This window comes from Leucopleurus acutus (assembly GCF_964270905.1).
Source record: "Leucopleurus acutus genome assembly, chromosome: 8".
NCBI lineage: Eukaryota > Metazoa > Chordata > Mammalia > Artiodactyla > Delphinidae > Leucopleurus > Leucopleurus acutus.
The window spans coordinates 24,889,565-24,910,248 of NC_139151.1; the positions used below are offsets into that span (position 1 = coordinate 24,889,565).

Sequence of the window (20,684 nt, forward strand, 5' to 3'; positions counted from 1 at the left end):
TGTCTGTTCTAACTGAAGTCCAACCTTGAACTCTGTTCTAGTTCTCAATTCTCTTCATTAATAGAAAAGACCCTGTTATTTGATTTTAAAAGGAATGTGCATTATATTTCACCACCTTCTTATCTTTGTTCATGGTAGTCTGTCCTGCTGGAATGAGGAATGTTTTTCCATCTCTACCTGTTGAAAATCCTGTATATTCCTGGCTGAATCTTAGAGCTAGGGATAAACTTAGGATACTTCTTGCTTCTTATATACTTGAAATTATTATACTTGTTGCTTCTTATATACTTGAAATTATTATAAACACATGATATTAAGGGGCAAAAGTCTAGTTAATAACAGAGTTGGGGTTAGAACTGAGGTGGTACTTCTTGCTTCTTATATACTTGAAATTATTATAAACACATGATATTAAGGGGCAAAAGTCTAGTTAATAACAGAGTTGGGGTTAGAACTGAGGTGCCACCTCTCAGTTCTTAGACCAATCTCTTTTCTCTTCTGCACAGGTAAAATGTATTGACATCCACTATGTTCTCCCTTATTTCCATCTTTTCTCCATCCTCTTTAACACCTCTGGGTAAAAACACTTACCCAGTACACTTAGTTTATACTTATAATTATTCTGTTCTGCCATGATATTTTTTGTTGAGACTATTCTGTATACTGTACTTTGTATTTTATCATAAAACCTTAAGTCACAGAGACTATGTTTTATATAAATATCTTCTACCGTGCCTTGCACAGAGTAGGCACTCAGTGTATACTAACTGAATTTAATATAAAATAATAATCACTTTGTAGTGCTATTTATTTCATTAATGCAAGTATAGAAAACTATTCAGTTTCCTTGACTTACTGCTTTGTTCTCTTGAAATACAGCTGGAGAGGCTTTAAATATCATTCCTGGTCCTCAGGAAAGGAAAACTCATGCCAGTTTAATGTCTCCTGGTAGACGCAAAAGGTAAATGCCTTTTAAAAGGACAAGTTTCCAATAACCTTCCAAAAACAAAAATTACACCAGGATATTTACATTGTGAATAAGGTAACAAGATTGCATTAAGTACTTGAGACTATTTACTATTATATCCATTTCAAAACACTTTTTTTTTCCACAGTCTATCCTCCCTGAAAACAGGTTGTGTTTTATAATCACTGACCTATTCACTGTTTCATTAGAAATATTTTTTTTCTATAGTGGTATATAGAAAGGTATATCTTAAAATTGATGTTAACTCAAATTTTTTGAAATAAGCATTCTTTTAAACAAATATAAATAATATCTGCATGTTTTAAGGTCTACAAACACACATTTAAAGTTCTAAATCGATGGTTAAAAACTCTTCTCAGGGACATTCTCTGAGAAAAGTTTCTTTCTGTCCTATTTAGCCCATGTGTCTTTGTTTGAAGGATATTTCATAAAAGAGAGATAATAGTTTAAAATGTTTTTTCTGTTTTCTCAACTGCCATGCCGTGGGTATTTTTGTTGGAATTTTTACTGTTGATTGTCTCTCATTCAAGTCTGACCTCATCCTCCTTTATGGCAAGGTTTCTCACTTAACCACCTAAAACAATAGAACTACTATAATAGTATCTAACATTTATAAGAACCTTGACCTTTTTATAAAGTCTTTACATATACTTTATTGAATTCTTTCATAAACCCAATAATGCAGTTGGTTTTATCCCATTATAGAGTGGGTCAGAGGGTACCTTGCTACAGACCATATAGCTAATAAGTAATAAAGCTAAGCCTCAAATTCATTTCTTAATTCAAGTCTATTAATGCTTTTCAACTCAACTGCCCTTTGTTCCTACCACAAATAGAGAAAATATCTTTTCCACCATGATCTTAAGATTAGTCTTTACATGTAATTATCATTGAGTTGGTTATTCATACTAGTTAAAAGACAGGCTTTTAAAATGTGTTTCAGTGAATCTCAAAGGAAAAGTATCACTTTGTCTGGACCTCATTCAACAATACGGAATTTCCAGGATCCAAATACATTTGCAGTAGAAAAAGTAAGTGACCTTCCCAAACTTTGCAACTTAAGATATTCCTGAGTTTATAACTATTGATATATACACAAATATATATATATATATGTATGTATGTATATTTAGATTATGTGTGTGTGTGTGTGTGTAAAATACAGTATTTCTATAAGACTTCAGTAGAGGGAGTTCCCTGGCGGTCCAGTGGTTAGGACTCCGTGCTTCCACTGTAGGGGTTCAATCACTAGTTGGGGAACTAAGATCTTGCAAGCCGTGCAGCATGGCCAGAACAAATACTGCGGTAGAATTGCCTTGGGATAGACTGTAGTGAAATTTAACAGTAGCAGATAGTCCAGTCAGAATAGATAACATGTGCAAATGCACCAGGTAAGAAACAGAAGTGTGTTTACGAAACTGTAAATACATCATTGTTGCTGGATTATGCAATATAATAGGGCATTTTTCCTAGAATAGAGACAGGTTATTAAAAATCTTCTGTGAAAAGCTAAAGAGTTTGGAACTGTATTTTGTAGTCAGTGAAGAAAGAGTTGGAGAAGGATCTGTGAAAACCCTTGTAAGTGGTTAACGTATACTAGTCAGGTGTTAATATCGAGGGAGCCACCATAACTTTTTGAGTTTCCACCTAGATTTATTAAAACTATCCAGCTTCCATTGATTCTTTTTAAATAAATAACATAATACTCTGTCCTATGCTTTTGCTAATATTGACTTTGTTTTTCAGCAAATGGTTATTGAAAATGCTCGAGAAAAAATATTAAGCAACAAATCTCTTCAAGAAAAACTTGCAGAAAACATTAATAAATTTTTGACTAGGTAAGCTGTTTGTATTTAAAATATCTAATTGTTTTTGCCTAATTGAGAACTATGCTAAAAATTTTCCTTTCTGTATTAACAGTGACAACAATATTGCTCAAGTACCTAAGCAAACAGATAGCAACCCTAGTGAACCAGAGACTTCAATTGATGAACTCCTGGGACTTCAGGTATGGGTAAGGGTATGTGTGTGTTTGTGTGTGTGTAGCACATATATTCATAGTTGAAACTGATGATATTCTTGTTTCATTTCAAAACCATTACTAACAGATATATAAAATGATTTAAAATAATAATTAAAATATAAATTTCCTTCATTATCCAAATGTAATCTGTTTCTGAAAATGTGTTAGTGAATTTTCAAGGTCAAAATTGCGGTTTTACGTAAGGTAGATATCTAGTGGGAAGTAGTCGCATAGCACAGGGATATCAGCTCAGTGCTTTGTGACCGCCTGGAGGGGTGCGATAGGGTGGGAGGGAGGGAGACGCAAGAGGGAAGAGATATGGGAACATATGTATATGTATAACTGATTCACTTTGTTATAAAGCAGAAACTAACACACCATTGTAAAGCAATTATACCCCAATAAAGATGTTAAAAAAAAATTGCGGTTTTATTCCAATTTTATTGAAAAATAATTGATATCTCTCACTGTATAAGTTTAAGGCATACAATATGATGATTTGATTTACATATATTCAAATTGTGTTATTTAGATGGTAAATGTAATAAGACATTCCTAACCATCTAATAACTAACCAACTCTTCCGTATATCAATAAAACACTTTTCCTGTATCCATACAACAATGTCATGTATTTCTTAGTATTTAATAATTAAAAATTTATTAGCGGCTATATTTTTGTGCAGTAAGCAGTACTATATACAGTGTATACAAAATAAATTACATTTCTTCTGCACCTGCTACAAACTGTATAAAAATATAAAGAAACAATGAAATAATATGTTAAAGATACATGATGAATCCAAGTAATATTGAACAAAATAAAATGAACAAGATACTTTAAAAAAGAAAGGATACTAACTAAATGAATAATTGTCTGTGAGATTTATTGCTAAGAGAAGGAAGATAGGGGCTATAGTCACTTGCTATTCAGTGAGAGTGAAGATGAAAGAGGGTGAGCTGGTAAAAGAAGAATTTAACAATATGAGTTTTAAGATTTGTCCAGGTGCAAATACCTTTTTGAAGAACAGCTGAGATTTTGGCTATTGCATAGCCTTTTGCTTGGACTCTCAGGTAATACATTCAGTTTTGTTGCTGTGCCACAAAATGAATTCATTATAATGAATTTATGGTAGTAGTTTTCTTTCAGATGATGAATTCTGGGTGAAACCACTGAGGTTTTTTTTCTTTTTGTCAGTTCCTTCAGAATACTATAAAAAAAATTTTTTTGGATACATTTTCCCAAAGTGAAATTCAGTAAATTTAAGAAAACATGACAAGCTTTTGAAAGCAACCTTTAAATTATTTAGCAGTCTTCTTTAAAAAACTTATCCTGTCTTAATGTTCAACGTATCACCCCTGTTCTAAATTTTATAACCTTCAACTCCTTACTTACATTTTCTCCACAAAATAATTAGGTACTTACCATAATCAAGACACTCTATTAGATACTGTGAGAGATTATAAGAAAGTGAAGACACAACACTGTGTTCATGGTGTTCATAATATTGTATATTGGGGAAAAGTTAAAAATTCAGATTTCAATAACTTTGAAAGTACAGCAATACATAATGCCCAATGGAGTAGTATATACATAAGCTTCACTAAGAGAACAGGGCCAGTTGTACAAATAGGTGAATTTTTAAAATGTTTTTACGCATCTTTGCGTCCTTGGGGGTAGGCAAGATTTCTTTGGCTACACAAATCGCTGTTTTTTTTTTTTAAGACTTCTGTAAAATTCAAAATACCCGCTTGTTAAAAGCATCATTAAAATTAAAAGGCAAACCACCAACATGTATTCCAAGATTCCTTCAATTCTGATTTTTAAAGTTTAGACTCTAATAAGAAATTTACTAGAAAAATGTGTTTCTTCAGCAGTAACTTTTGTAAGAGGGTATGCACCAGTTCATAGTTTGATTAACATTGGATTGTTGACTCTTGACATTATTTATATTACTGTAAATTTTTAAGTCCATCGATACAGAAATAATTTGTTCAAGCTCCTGGCTTTCTCCTAAATCACATTTCATCAAGAATTATTGATGTTCTCTGTATATCTTCATTGTCAAGGTTAACTGGTTCTTTAACTTCAAGTTTCTCTTTTCATTTTATGGCCGTTTTTACTTTAAAAATCCAAGTTTTTAATCACTTCATGAGAATTCCACCTTACCTCTTGCTCCACATGAATTTTCTATCCCTTGGGATCCAAATGTATGCTTCACCAAAATTGAAGAAAATATAGCATTGCAGAAGGATTTACAGATAAGTTTGTCATTCCATTTAAATCATATTGATCTCCAAAAAAGTTCAAATGTTCATAAACATGGAAATTAATTCAATAGTAAAGAAATACAAATTAAGACAACAGATTACTTTTATGTCTTAGACTGATAATGCTTAAAAATTGATATTGCCCATTATAGGTAAGAGCATGTACATTGTTACATAGAACAGAACAAGCATTCCTTTTTATTTTTGATGGTGATACCATTTTATTCATTGCTATTTACCAATAAAACTGATAATTAGTATTACCTATCCTTTCAGTTTATATATACATAAATTATTTTTCTTTTTTTAATTTTATTTATTTATTTTTATACAGCAGGTTCTTATTAGTTATCTATTTTATACGTATTACTGTATATATGTCAATCCCAATCTCCCAATTCATCCCACCACCACCACCCCACCTCCTACCCCCACCCCCCTCCCCGCTTTCCCCCCTTGGTGTCCATATGTTAGAACAAGCATTCTTATACAACTTTTCTGCAAGACTTCTTGACAGGATTTCTCAAAATTTTAAATGTATATATTGTTTGACCTAGTAATTTCACTGATAAAATTAATCCCAAAGAATGAACAAATGCCTGGATAAAGATTTTCACGTATTATTTACCATAACTGAAAATTAGAAAAAATGCAAATGTACAAAAGTGAGAGTTGGCTAAATGTGGCAGAGTTATGTAAACAAAAGAGTTCTTTCCCTTTAGAAGGATAGTGGGTTAAACGTTTAGTTTTGTACCCTACGAAAAAGACAGTATAGGGAATTTTTAAAAAGCATAAACCCACAGGGGCTTCCCTGGTGGTGCAGTGGTTAAGAATCCACCTGCCAGCACAGGGAACACGGATTCAAGCCCTGGTCTGGGAAGATCCCACATGCCGTGGAGCAGCTAAACCCGTGTGCCACAACTACTGAGCCTACACTCTAGAGCCCGTGAGCCACAATTGCTGAGCTCACGTGCCACAACTACTGAAGCCTGCATGCCTAGAGCCTGTGCTCTGCAACAAGAGAAGCCACCGCAATGAGAAGCCTGCATACCACAGTGAAGAGTAACCCCTGCTCACCGCAACTAGAGAAAGCCCGAGCACAGCAACGAAGACCCAACACAGCCAAAAATAAATTTAAAAAAAGAAAAAAAAGAAAAAAGCATAAACCCACAAGGACAGAGAAGAGGAAAGGACAGAGAAAGAATTTTTTAGAATTTGAAATGGACAGGTGGTACCTGACTTAGCAGACCCAGGATTCTAAGCCAGTAAAGGCAAAGTTCAGGTAAAAGCCACTTTACAAAAGACTTGACTCTAGTACCTCTGAAAGTAAACATAAAGATAGGGCTACAAACAGGATGATAAGGTGTAAAATTTAGGAAGTATATAGTTAAACTCGATATCTTTTCCCCATTCACACTGTTCCTCAGAAACACTACTTCAGCCATAAACTGTCCCAGCAAGAAATCTAACTCACTCAAATAAGAAAAACTAAAAATACAGATGGTTCTGTAATTATTCTACAGCTTAGACTATAGTTGACAAGGTCCCTGCCTCCTTATTGGCACAGGGTTTAAAGACAGCTTTTGGCATGCTCCTTTTAAGTGTGAGCACATAAACAAGGATTGTCCAACATTTGAAAGAAGTATTTAAAATGAAGAGACAGGGACTTCCCTGGTGGTCCAGTGGTTAAGACTCTGTGCTTCCATTGCAGGGGGTGCGGCTTCTATCCCTGGTTAGGGAACTAAGATCCCCCATGCCATGCAGCACAGCCAAAACTTTGAAATTTTAAAAATAATAAAATGAAGAAACCAAAACAGATAAAAAGCGTGACGTAGATCTATATCGAAGGCCCTAGAAAGCAGTGTACAACAAACTTAATGTGAAGAAAGCAGGTTAAACAACATTATTAAACAATCTCATAGAAAAAGAGGTCAGAGGTGGAGGAATTGGATAAAGGTGGTCAAAAGGCACAAACTTCCAGTTATAAAGTAAATAAGTACAGGGGATGCAGTGTACAACATAATGACTATAGTTAACACTGCTGTATGGTATACAGTTAACCCTTGAACAGCTTGGGGTTAGGGGTGCTGACTCCACATGCAGTCAAAAACCCATTTAAACCAAGGGGGAAGGGGGGGTGGGATAAACTGGGAGATTGGGAGTGACATATATACACTATTGATACTATGTATAAAATAGATAACTAATGAGGACCTACTGTGTAGCACAGGGAACTCTACTCAGTGCTCTGTGGTGACCTAAATGGGAAGGAAATCCAAAAAAGAGGGGATATATGTATACATATAGCTGATTCACTTTGCTGTACAGTATAAACTAACAATATAGTAAAGCAACTATACTCCAGTAAAAATAAATTTTTTTAAGAAACCCACTTAAAAGTTTACAGTCAGCCTTCCATGTATCCTGTTCTGCAAGTGCAGATTCAACCAACCTTGGATCTTGTAGTGCTGTAATACATATTTATTGAAAAAGTTCTGCATATGAGTGGACGGACCTGCACAGTTCAAACCTATGTTGTTCAAGTGTCAACAGTATTTGAAAATTAAGAGAGCAGCATATCCTGGGGCTTCCCTGGTGGCGAAGTGGTTGGGAGTCCACCTGCTCATGTAGGGGACACGGTTCAAGCCCTGGTCCGGGAGGATCCCCCATGCCGCAGAGCAACTAGGCCTGGGCACCACAACTACTGAGCCTGTGCTCTAGAGCCTGTGCTCCGCAACAAGAGAAGCCAGCACAATGAGAAGCCCACACTGCAACTAGAGAAAGCCCACGCACAGCAACGAAGACCCAACACAGCCAAAAATAAATAAATTTTTAAAAATAATAAAAATAGCATATCCTAAGAGTTCTCACAAGGAAAAAAATATTTTTTTCTTTTTCTCTCTTTTTTAAATATGTATATGAGATGATGGATATTAACTAAGCTTACTTTGGTATTATTTCACAATGTATGTAGATCAGGTCATTATGCTGTACACCTTAAACTTACACAGTGGTGTGTGTCAAGTAATAAAGAACATTATAGCATGGTTTTATTCTATATTTTATTTTAATGTTTGGGGATATAGTCACCAAAGTGATTAATTAGTGGTATTAGGGAGCATTCACTTTCTATTTTCTAGTCTTCCTGTTTTAATTTGTTTTAAGCGAATAGTGTTACAATCAGAAGAAATTTTCTTGGAAGGGAATACTACATAAAAGGTACAAAATATCAGATATCCTCTAATTACTTTGCTGGTATTAAACCATACTAATTCAATTAGGATCACTTTTTGTTTGTTTTTTGATTTTGCAGAGTGAAATCCACATGTCTGAAGAAGCTATACAGGATATATTGGAACAGACAGAATCCGATCCAGCATTTCAGGCACTCTTTGATCTATTTGACTATGGTAAGTAGAACATTTCTATCAAAGCAGTTAGGAGAAAAAAGTTTCTCCAATTTCTCTGGAGAAACAGCTTAAACAGAGTAAAACAACATTTCCCAGAGCATCTGGAAAAAAGTTCCTATTTTCATTAAAGCAAACATATGGATATGAAAGAGTTTTTTTGTTGCTTTTTTGTTTTATTTTTTTCTTAAAGATACTTTAGCTGTAAAAATAAAGAACAGTTTTGGGGGTGAGGGGGGTTAGTTGTGGGCAGTTTTGCCAGTCATCAAAAATGTGTTGAGGTCTACTCCTATACATATATTATACTAAACACAGTTGGATAATACAAGAGGAATAAAAAGATTTGTCTATTGCCCTCCATCTTATGGCCTAGTGCAGTAGTTCTCAAAGTGTAGTCTCCAAACCAGCAGACCAGCATTGTCTGAGAACATGTTAAAAATGTACTGGTCTAGTGGAAAAATCATACTTGTCAATGATATATAAGGCAACATGTTAAAAACTATAATTAAAGGACTATAATTAAGACCAAACTTTAACATTTGCTTGACTACTGTCAAGCTGTATTAATTGATGCTTATTTTTATTTTGGTCATTTAACCAATTGTTTCCCTATTCCCTTTTTAACAGGTAAAACAAAGAATAATAAAAATATATCACAAGGCATTTCCAGTCAGCATATGGAAACCAATCTCAATGTAGTCTTAGCAGGTGAAACTAATCTAGCAGTTAAAGGTTCTTTTGAAACAGGAGAATCTGGTAAGAATTTGATTTTGTTAATATCAATCTAAATCCTAATATCAGTCTCAAAATCTCAAAGGCAGAAAATGTTGTTTAATTTGAAAGTTGTTCAAATTATCACATAGATCATTTTTGTGTTTCTAAGTTTTCTCTTCATTTAAAAAGAAAAAATTATTCCCACGCCTTTAGTACTTTGATTAAAAGGTGGATTTTTAGTACTCATTCCTTCATGATGCAGTAGACATGCACAAATTGGTGTTAATAGTGTTGACCAGTTCAACCTGTCTGTAACATTTAACATAATTTTTTTGAGACACATATTCAAATCCCTAATGTGTAAGGTTGGTTTGTGGTATTAATCATCCAGCCTCGTAAGCAAGCTTAGCTGAGTACTCAGTATCAATATCTCACTTATTTAGAGGAAATTGTATACTTGCTGATAGTCCTGAATTATGGGTTTTATGAGGTTTTAGGTTATATTCCTATGTGTCTACTAGTCAGTTCTTTATGTTTCTGCCTCCCACAGAGTACCAGTATGGCACATAATTGTCCCACAATAACTACTTATGAATGAGGGAGGGCAGTGAATTTGTCTATCCTAGAGCTTTTAAATATTGGCCAAGTTTTTTAAAATTTCATTTTTGTGAAACATAACATATGCAGAAGTGCACAATAAAAGTGTACTTTAGCTCATTGAATTATAATCAAGCAAATACCCACATAACCATCTCTAAAGTCAAAAAATAGAATACCATCAGCACCACTAAAACATCTCTTCATATCTCTTCGCAGTCACTACTCCTTTCATCCCTGTTCCTCAAAGATAACCATTATCCTGGCTTCTTTCACATTATCCTGGCATCTCACACTTGCTAAACTTTATGCCTCTTTGGTACCACCTCTATCCATTTCTGTCTATGCCAAGCTATGCCACAATAATCTTTTCTGTTCATCTATTCTTAAATTCCATGACCCCTTCCAGCTCCCTCAAAAGACTTCATGGCTTCCAAGTTTCACATCATGCCTTCCAAAAACCAGTTTTGGAATATCTCAGACTATATTCCTATTTTGAGTCCTTTGCCTGTACCCAAACCCAATCCTCCATTTCTTCTTAGGCTGAATTGTAGGAGGGCGTGTCTTTCTCATATATATTATGTGTGGAAGATTGTGCTTCAGATAAGCTCTACCCTGCACAAAATGAAATTTGAAATCCTATTTTCTCAGAAAGTCTCTTCCCACTTCGTTGAAACTGACTACCCCTGAATTTATGTGGCCTGTATATAATTTCCACTGGTTTCCCCACAATAAGGATTCACATGTGCTCCATACCCACTATTATTTTACCAGTGTCACATTAACAGAATTTTATGATAGTTGATATACATTTTTCTGGATTTTTCCCAATATTTTTCATATTGTTAATTGTTATTATTTTCTGTCCTAAACTGTGAATGATGTATGACACAGTATATCAGTATTTTCTCAAATGCCCTTTCTTCTTTTTCCAACTATTAACACTTTTATTTGTCAAGATCTCCTCATACAATAACACTTTCTCACATCCCATAGGCCAGAAGAGGTGCCTTTTGTTCCTATACTGCTATGGTTTTTGTCATGTTTCATTATGACTTTCTGTCCTATGTCTGCCTCCCTTAGACTGATATCACCAAGGGTGGAGACTGGGTCATTCATCTTTGTATCCCAGTACTGGTCATGTGGTTGATCTTCAGTAAATGTGTAATAAATGTTAAAGTGTACACAATAACATCAAATATTGATCATGCAAAATGTAATTGGCCCCATTTCACCTTCAAGAATATATCAGATGAAGTATGGTCAGTAGAAATGGTAGAAGTTGAAAAGTCAGTTGTTTTGAAAAAACTATGTTTGTAGCCAGTTTTTTTTATATATTAGTACATATTAAATGTTCTTAAACATATATACTTTTTCCTTCATTGTGTCATCTGTTTTCTAAAAAGCTTGAACAACAATTTGGCACTTGTTAAAAAAGGCATCAGTAATAAGAAAAGTACCTGTAAGTGTTTTGATACTCAAAAAATGAGAGTGAGTTTATCAGACTTCCACTTGCTGGTATGTCAAAGATTAGTTACTTCCTTGGGAAAACAGGTTTTATAGTAAAGATGACTACCTTAAAAGCTGTTACATACTCACCATATCTTTCTGCCATCCTAATATTTTGCAGATGATCAATCTGGTCAACCCCCATATTGTACATCCTATCAAAATGAAGACACATCAAATGTTTTGAAGAATGGCAGCAACCATGATGAGCTTAGACAGGAAACCCAGGAACATTTTTCCCAGATAGACTCTAGCGTCCAGAAAAAGGCCTTTAAAACAGTAGTATCTACTGAACAGAAGTGTAACCTTGATATCACCTTTGAGTCTGTGCCTAATTTGAATGACTTTAACCAAAGAGTAAACTCTGATGCTGAATGTAATCAGCATTGTGCTGAATTATACACCAGTCAGATGTCTACTGAAACTGAATTGGCTATGGAAGTTGAAAAGAATTCTTTGTCTCCAAGTATGCAGAATGAATCTCGATTACAGCCTGATCAGTCTGATATACCAATAACTTCATTTGTTTCCCTTGGTGGTGAAACTAACAATGCGAACTTAATTCTCTCTGGAAAAACTTCTCAGCTTTTATCCCAAAATATTCCATTAACTGGAAAGCCATCTAAAAAAGGTCAATTTTGTGAAAGTTCTGACGATACAAGAAGACTTACAACTAATTTCCATGGTTCCAAGTCACCAGATTCTAGAGAAATTCACCAGAGTAAAATTGAAATTAATAATGTGTTACCAGTTGCATCACAGCAACTTTCAGATTGCCAAGATAATTCTTCGCTTCAAAGTAAAATATTACCTGTGTCTGTTGAAGGTTCGGGTTTAACTATATCTGAACAAAAAGTAGAAATTCACCTTGGAGATTCAGTATCTTCAATTAAACAACCATCTAATGATTCATCATCTGTTAAGTTAAATCATACAGATCATGAACCTCAGCCCTCCAAGTCTGAGAAAGTTGCTTTGGGTTCACAAGAGCCTTCATCTTCTGTAAAAGAAGATGGAGATAGTATTTTTCTATCTTTAGGTGAAAATAACTGTGAGGAAGTTACATTGATATCCCCAGAAGCTAATCCTATAGAAGATATACGTTCTCTTCCTTCAGAATCTGTGTGTTCTTCAATGAGGGATTCTCACCCTGAGTCCCAGAATGCTAGTGATAAACCTGCTGGCAACAAGTCAGCAGAGATAGATGCATCAAATATAGTCTCTCTCAAAATTATCATCAGTGATGATCCATTTGTTTCCTCAGATTCTGAACTTAACAGTGCTGTTTCTAGTATCAGTGGAGAAAATTTGCCAACTATAATTTTGTCTTCTCCTTCTAAATCACCTGCCAGAAATGCAGAATTAGTTAAATGCCTGTCTTCAGAAGAAACCACAGATGCTATTTCATCTGCTGAAGGAATTGGGGATTCAGCCTCAATGGAACAGAGCCTTTTAGCACTCAAACCTGAAGACTCTACAGTAAACAACACTCAGAATGAAGAGAGCATTGCTTTTTCAGCCAATGTTACACCATGTGTTTCCAAGGATGGAGGATACATACAGTTAATGCCAGCTACAAGCACAACTTTTGGCAATTCAAATAACATTCTGATAGCTACTTGTGTAACTGATCCAACAGCCTTAGGAACAACTGTCAGTCAGTCAAATGTGGTGGTGTTGCCTGGAAATTCTGCACCTGTGACTGCTCAACCACCACCTCAGTTACAGACACCCCCAAGGTCAAACAGTGTATTTGCTGTCAACCAAGCTATGTCACCCAGCTTTTCACAAGGTAACTTTAGAACATATTGAAGTTCATTTCTCTGGAATGGGATCTAATTTCTCTTGTGTGTGCTGTTATTGACTAGAAGGTAATAAATCATGGATGAGAGTATAAGAAAAGATTCAGAAATTTGTGATTATGGCTTCTCTTTACAGAATTAATTCAATCAAAATTTTTTTTAATCTGCTAAGCTATGGAATTCAGTGGTTTCATTTTTTATTTCTTTTTCTTTCCATAGTTCTCAATCCATGGCTAAGCTATCAATACAAGAAAAAGACGGGGGGAAGACTAATTCATCAAATAGCCATATACCTACTAAAACCCAGTGTTGTGGGAGATTTTTCTTAAATAGTTATTATAGTCTTAGTTTTCAAGGAATTTATTACCTATTTAGAAAGACTTTCAAGACACAACTTGAATTTCTCCCTGCATAATACCCTTTGTAATTTCTCACTATCTTCCACATTTGAAAATTGATCCCTGTCTTTAGAATTCTTTGTTTATAGGAGCACTTGTGGCATTTATTACATGCCACACTATCTTCTCACTATCTTCCACATTTGAAAATTGATCCCTGTCTTTAGAATTCTTTGTTTATAGGAGCACTTGTGGCATTTATTACATGCCATTTTATGTGTAGTTAGTGACTGACATGCCTGTCATAGTGGTCATTCTTGATTATATGTTCCTTGAAGGTGGAGTTTATGGCACATTCATCTACACTTCCTTAGATATTGATTCCCAAGCTCCTTTCCCCTCTTTCTTTTTTTACATTTAGGCATACAATTAAATCAGATTAAATATCAGCAATTAAGTATTAAGCCTGATGGATCTATTTCAAGTGCTGTTCAAAATAAGATAAAGGAGGGATCAGAATTGGTAGAAAAGGTGGAACTTGAGCTGAAGCTTAGATAAATAAGGTAGTATTTGGAGTAAAAGGAAGGGAATCTTAAGCAGTACAAGGATAGGTAGGTATTTGAGAGACTGAGGTAGGTGTTCAGGAAAGTGAGGAAATCAGCCTTACAGGAGAGGTTAATGAATTTATTAGGAAAAGATTCATTTACAGGGCAGGGTTAAATTATGATAGCCATAGACTATATTGTTGACCATGTAAACATTGTATTTTCTCCCACAGTTTTTACTGGTTGCTCACTTATCTGGACCCTTTCTGACAAATACCATTGAGATTATATTATAGTTTGGGGTTGTGAGTAAGTCTTAGACTGTTAGTATTCAGTTTGGACCATTATTTTCTGGTAAAAGATTCAGACTTGAAACCTGCACTACCAATTTTTTGATCAATTTCACTATTCTTTCTAGAGGAATCAAGGTACAACTAAAATATGATCTCCGGGCTATAGAGTCTTATGCTCATTCATGATGTTTACTTTGACTAATTGCCATAAGAATAATACTCAGATTGACTTTTTCTTAATTTGTTAGCCTTGTTGTTGTCCCTAAATTAATTTTTTTAAAGGAGCGTAGATCATATGAAAAACTGATTATAATTATATAGGATTTATTTCAAATTAATAATTACTGGGGCTTCCCTGGTGGTGCAGTGGTTAAGAATCCACCTGCCAATACATGAGACATGGGTCCGAGCCCTGGTCCAGGAAGATCCCACATGCTGCGGAGCAACTAAGCCCATGCGCCACAACTCCTGAGCCCACATGCCACAACTACTGAAGCCTGCATGCTCTAGGGCCCGTGCTCCACAACAAGAGAAGCCACTGCAATGAGAAGCCCATGCACTGCAACGAAGAATAGCCCCCGCTTGCCGCAACTAGAGAAAAGCCTGCACGCAGCAACAAAGACCCAAGCAGACATAAATAAATAAATAAACAAATAAATAAATAAATTTATTTATTTTAAAAAAACACAAAACCTTTAAAAATAATAATAATTACTTTGGTTCTTGTGTTTATTCCATTTTATTGAGAATTGTTGGTTGTTTTTTTTTTTTAGGATCTGCCATTATAATTGCTTCTCCAGTCCAACCTGTACTTCAGGGAATGGTGGGAATGATCCCTGTATCTGTGGTTGGACAGAATGGAAATACCTTTTCTGCTCCTCCTCGGCAGGTGAGATTTATGAACTGAAAATGGCTCGGTGCTGCTTTTCAAACAAAGTATAATTAATGGCTTCTCCTCCAGGTCCTTCATATGCCTTTGGCAGCACCTGTTTGCAATAGAAGTATCCCTCAATTCCCTATCCCTCCAAAATCTCTGAAGACTCAGGGACTAAGAAACAAGCCTTGTACAGGTACATTTTTAAGTTCATTCATGTCAGCTTTATGTGTGTGTACTCCTTTGTTTGCAGCAATATGACGGTATTTTTTTTTATTTTTTGGAATACTAATAACTTTCCTAACAGGTGGTTGTCCAACCTTTGCTTAAAGTTTTTTGCAGTGATTAAAAAAAAAAAAAAGAAAAAGACAAATGGAACAAAATAGAGTTTAGAAAAAGACCGTGTATTTATAGCAACTTGTACATAGTAGAGGTAATGTCAGAAGTCAGAAGGGATAGGATGGTTTGTTTAGTAAATGAAATCTATTGGCTATTATATATATTACAGGGAAAAAATAGATCTCTTCCTCACAACATATATAAAGGTATGAACTCCAAGATGATTAACACCTGAAAGTGAAAAGCAAAACAAATAATGAAAGAAAATGTAGGAGAATATCGAGATGATGCTGAGATAAAAGATTGCTTTTGAAAAATGAAAAAATTTGATAATGCTGACTACTCCAAAATTAAAGATTTAGTTCAGTAAAAGACAACATATACAAAGTAACACGAGATTTTCATTCATGAATGAAAATATTGATGAATGTTGTGGTGAGTTCTCAAACTTCTCTACCAGACTTCTCCATCTTCATGGGTGACAAAATGCCCATGTTGTTAACCTAACAACACCCTAACCCTCAGAATTGTTGACCCCTTTCATTTCTGAGTCTTTAATCTTCACTTCAGCCAACCTGTCCCATAGCTTTACCTTTAATTTTTTCACTACTTGTTATTAGACCTATATAATTTATAATGGTCAATAAACTCTCAAAATACTTGCATTTCTGTATATCCATTGAATCTCTCTCTTCAACCAATGAGAGCTCCTATTACTTGAATCGTTACCTTTACCTGAATTTTCACTTCCTTTCTGCATTCATTTCCTTCCCTATCCAGGCTAAACCCCACAACCCACCACATCAGCCACTTTTCCCAGTACTCTTATACACCTTCATATTCACATTCTTCTACCATATCCACTTAATACCCTCTAGCCCTGGATCTATCCAGCCAACCATTTCTCTGCCTTTACACCTGGGCTTTAGAAGTGATTCCATTCAATAACACTTAAAACTTTCTCACCCTCACTGCCACTTAGCAATTATTTTAAATGTCTACCTATCTTCTTTCTCTCCCATTCCTCCTTAATACTATTTCAGACTTCCACAGGTCTTCTCAGATCTATCCAGTCAGCACTTTCCTCACTTTAGGCCAATGATTTTGATTTTTATGGGTAGTAAACTCCATTTTCTCACATTACTCCCATTTAATATGTACATGTTCATCTAAAATCATTCTTCCCTTTTCCCTTCTTAGAGGAATGATTATCTCATTCTTTCTAAGGTTAATGCAGGCTACCTTCTCTCTTCTGTGTATCTTCAACTTTTCTTTTTTGGCTTCTTCACTCTGTGGCTGTCCAACTATGGATACAAGGATCATTCCCATCATTCCTTTAGGTTTTTCACATCTGCCAGCCCTTTATCCCCGACCCCTCTTATTTCCCATTACTTCTTCATCCATATTATTGTCCTTTCTCATGTTTCCACTAAAACTGTTTAAAGTCACCAGTGGCCTCCTAATGCTGCCATATGTATTGGACGTTTTCCAGTCTTACCTTACTTTACTTCCCTCTAACAGTTAATACTATTGGTGGCTTCTAGAACTACTGTGCTCCTCCTGTTCTAATTTTATGTAACTTAAGATCCACATACTCTACATATCTAAGTCTCACCTCTTCTTCCTCAAAAACCGCTTCTGCCTACCTTTCCCTCTTGGTTAATGTCACCATTTATTCCTCATTTACTGTTCATGTCCGTGCGAATGCCCATTACTGTCTCTAAGACCTTCATCATCTCCTACCTTGAATATTTATAGCAATCTAACTAGAATTTCTATTTCCAGTTTTCTTTCTTCTCTAGTTCATCTTCTACACTGCTGCCAGAGTGACTTCCTAAAACAAATCTATTCATGCATCGTCCCTATTTAAAACTCTTAAGGATTCTCTATAAAACCTTTTGCATAATACCCAAGGTCCTACACGATATCATCTTTGCTTTCATTTCTGGCTTCATATCTTGCTGTCCTTCCACATAAACTCATATAAGTCCATGGAAATTAAAATATGGCTATTAAAAAAATAATAATAAAATAAAATATGGCTATTAAAACTCCAGAGCATGTGCTCTGAGTGACATAGGCTTACAAACATGACAGTTAAATGGGCAGAATTTTTAAATAGGTATAATATAGTGTTTTCTTTAAGTAACTTTTTGGATCTAAGTAGTACCCTTAAATGCTATACTGAGCATACTAATTTGTAAATCAAAAGACTGGATTCATATTTCCCTGAAGTTAAAGCAAGTCATTTGCTCCATATTTATATTTCCTCAGTAACATGAATGAGTGATCGTCTCGTGTATATTACAAAGCTGCTTTTTTAGACCCAGTATGTGAAAGTATTTCATTTGTACATTAGCTATAGCTTAAATTTTTCTCATGGTGTCTGATACTGTGGTCTGTTCTGTTTTCTTTCAGAGAAATATACTTTCAGGAATGTTTTTCTTTTCTAATTAACTTAACTTATAATTCCAGGAAAACAGGTAAATAATTTGGTGGATTCATCAAGTCACTTAGTTGGATGTCATGTACAACGGTGAGCATAAAAGTAGTTTCTATCATAGAGTATTTGAATGCTCAAGTTAAAAGCATAAAGAATTTCTTTATGTTGCTAAGAAAAATTTTTTTTTCTTGTAGAACTGAAGTTCCTGACAAGAATATGGCCACAGATCTTGGGAAAAAATTGGAAGAAATAACAGTTCCCTTCTCAGTAGAAAGTATAGTTCCAACTAGCAAAACCTTTGAAAGCCACAGGCGTGTGCTCTGTTTTGATAGCACTGCTTCTCCTGTGGCGAATACACAGGGGACAAATCATAAGACGGTGTCCCAAAACAAAGAAAGGAATGACATTTCATTTTCTAATCTTGACTCACCCATTGTTTCCTCCACCTTAAAACCCCCTTCTAATAACGCTCTCAAAAGAGAGAGAGAGAAACCTCCTGTGCCTAAGATTTTATCTAAATCAGAAACTGCCGTTAGCCGACATACCATAAAAGAAACTCAGTCAGAAAAGAAAGTTTCACCCACAGAAACTATACTTGAATCTTTCCATAAAGCAACAGCTAATAAGGAGAATGAACTATGCAGTGATGTGGAAAGGCAGAAAAATCCAGAAACTTCAAAACTGTCTAATGGGCAGCAAACTGGGGGTGTACGGAATGAGAAAACTATAGCTTCACTGCAAGAGCTAACCAGAAAACAAGGCACATCCTCAAACAGTAAAAATGTCATTTCAGTAGGTGCACCTGTGAAGGATTTAAAACAAGAACAAACCAAGTCTGCCAGTTCTTTGATTAACCCACTCACCAAGCATACCACAGAAATGTTACAAGATATTCAGTGGCATAGCCCAGTAAATAGACTCGCTGATAGTACTGACTTATCTGTACCCCGGACATCTGGCTCAGGAGCAGGGGAAAAACATAAAGAAGAACCTACAGATGTTATCAAGGTCCCTTCTAGTAGGCGTTATGGTGAAGAGAGTAGCACACCCAAAGTAATGGTCCCTCCTGTCACCCCAGACTTGCCCGCCTGCAGCCCTGCCAGTGAAACAGGGAGTGAAAACAGTGTAAACATGGCTGCCCATACATTAATGATTCTCTCCAGAGCAGCCATCTCTAGGACTACTTCAGCTACTCCTCTAAAAGACAATACACAACAATTTAGAGCATCTTCAAGGAGCACCACAAAAAAGCGGAAGATCGAGGAATTAGATGAGCGTGAACGACACTCCCGTACTTCTAATAAAAGTCTTGCAAATTCATCAATACCACTGAAAAAGAAGAAAATTAAGGCAAGTTTGAAAGTCTTAATTTCAAAATCACACCTTGCCCTTCCTTCAGTGCTCAGATTAAAGATCTCATCATTTTTTGCCATAGCTACCTAACTGAACATTTTGGTCAAGATAGCTTTGAATTTTGATTGACAAAATAACATTCTCTAGGGCTTCCCTGGTGGCGCAGTGGTTGAGAGTCCGCCTTCCGATGCAGGGGACACGGGTTCATGCCCCGGTCCGGGAAGATCCCACATGCCACAGAGCTGCTGGGCCCGTGAGCCTGTGCTCCGCAACGGGAGAGGCCACAACAGTGAGAGGCCCGCGTACCGCAAAAAAAAAAAAAATTCTCTAGCAGTATCTCTCAGCCAGTGTGGTACTCAGAAGTTACCTAGATGAAACGTAGCATTTTCAAAACAGTTGCTAAGGCATGTATTTATAAACATCTTCCTTGGGAAAAGGAGGTTTTTGTTTCTGTCATGGTAGGACCCAAGGTTTGGTGGGGAGAATGACATAACACATGAAAAATTGGGAAGCCATTATTGTGTATGGAATTACCAAGTGAAAACTGCTTTGCAACTCCTCCATCTTAGGTTTGTTCCACATGTCCTACCAGCTCTTCCATAGATTCTAATGTAAGTTAATGTGTTGGAGCAGTATAAAAATTAAATTTACCTGTTTCTTCTTTAACCACGGTTATCTGTAGGAAAGTAATGTAGGATTATCACTGATAAGTTAAAGCCATTTTTCCTAAATCTGTTTAACCATTTAGTAAGTGGATTGAATAGAAAGGTTTAAAATGTCATAGAGGAAGTATTGTCAGGGAAAGAATCTTGGCTCTGCTGCCTTGCAAGCCTAGGTTGAATCCTGCATCTCCTGCTTATTGGTTCTTGACTATTGTTAACCCAATAACATGAGTCTGAGCTGCATCATTTGACATGAGGTTACCACACATCTTACCCAATGGCTCTGAGGACTAAATGCAGTGTTTGTAAAGTGCCTAGTGTTAAATGTTTGGAACTAGAAAAGTACCTGTTAACTCTTAAAATCTTAGTAAAGCTTTCTAAAGTTTACAGTTTAGCAATAATGACCACCTTATAAAAAGCATGTTCTCGCTTGTCTCATTCAACATTCATACACTCTGAATTTGTATAATGTCTTGTGCTCTAAAATAATGAAATATCATTGAAGTATATTTTATTAACCTTGGATT

At 35.5% G+C, this 20,684-nt stretch overlaps 1 protein-coding gene across 2 annotated transcripts in view; it reads left to right on the forward strand.

The window, feature by feature from the left end:
* Positions 1-20,684, forward strand: part of NPAT (nuclear protein, coactivator of histone transcription) — a 53,323-nt gene that overhangs the window by 30,919 nt on the left and 1,720 nt on the right. The window contains exons 7-17 of one of the 2 annotated variants that reach the window (XM_082843783.1): positions 880-961; positions 1,932-2,019; positions 2,735-2,826; positions 2,909-2,996; positions 8,595-8,691; positions 9,316-9,444; positions 11,630-13,300; positions 15,260-15,375; positions 15,448-15,556; positions 18,175-18,235; positions 18,337-19,492. In XM_082843783.1, coding sequence (XP_082699909.1) covers positions 880-961; positions 1,932-2,019; positions 2,735-2,826; positions 2,909-2,996; positions 8,595-8,691; positions 9,316-9,444; positions 11,630-13,300; positions 15,260-15,375; positions 15,448-15,556; positions 18,175-18,235; positions 18,337-19,492 — 3,689 coding nt within the window. Of the gene's footprint in view, positions 1-879; positions 962-1,931; positions 2,020-2,734; positions 2,827-2,908; positions 2,997-8,594; positions 8,692-9,315; positions 9,445-11,629; positions 13,301-15,259; positions 15,376-15,447; positions 15,557-18,174; positions 18,236-18,336; positions 19,605-20,684 lie in introns of those variants that run through there. The other variant, XM_082843782.1, reaches the window with a different exon arrangement.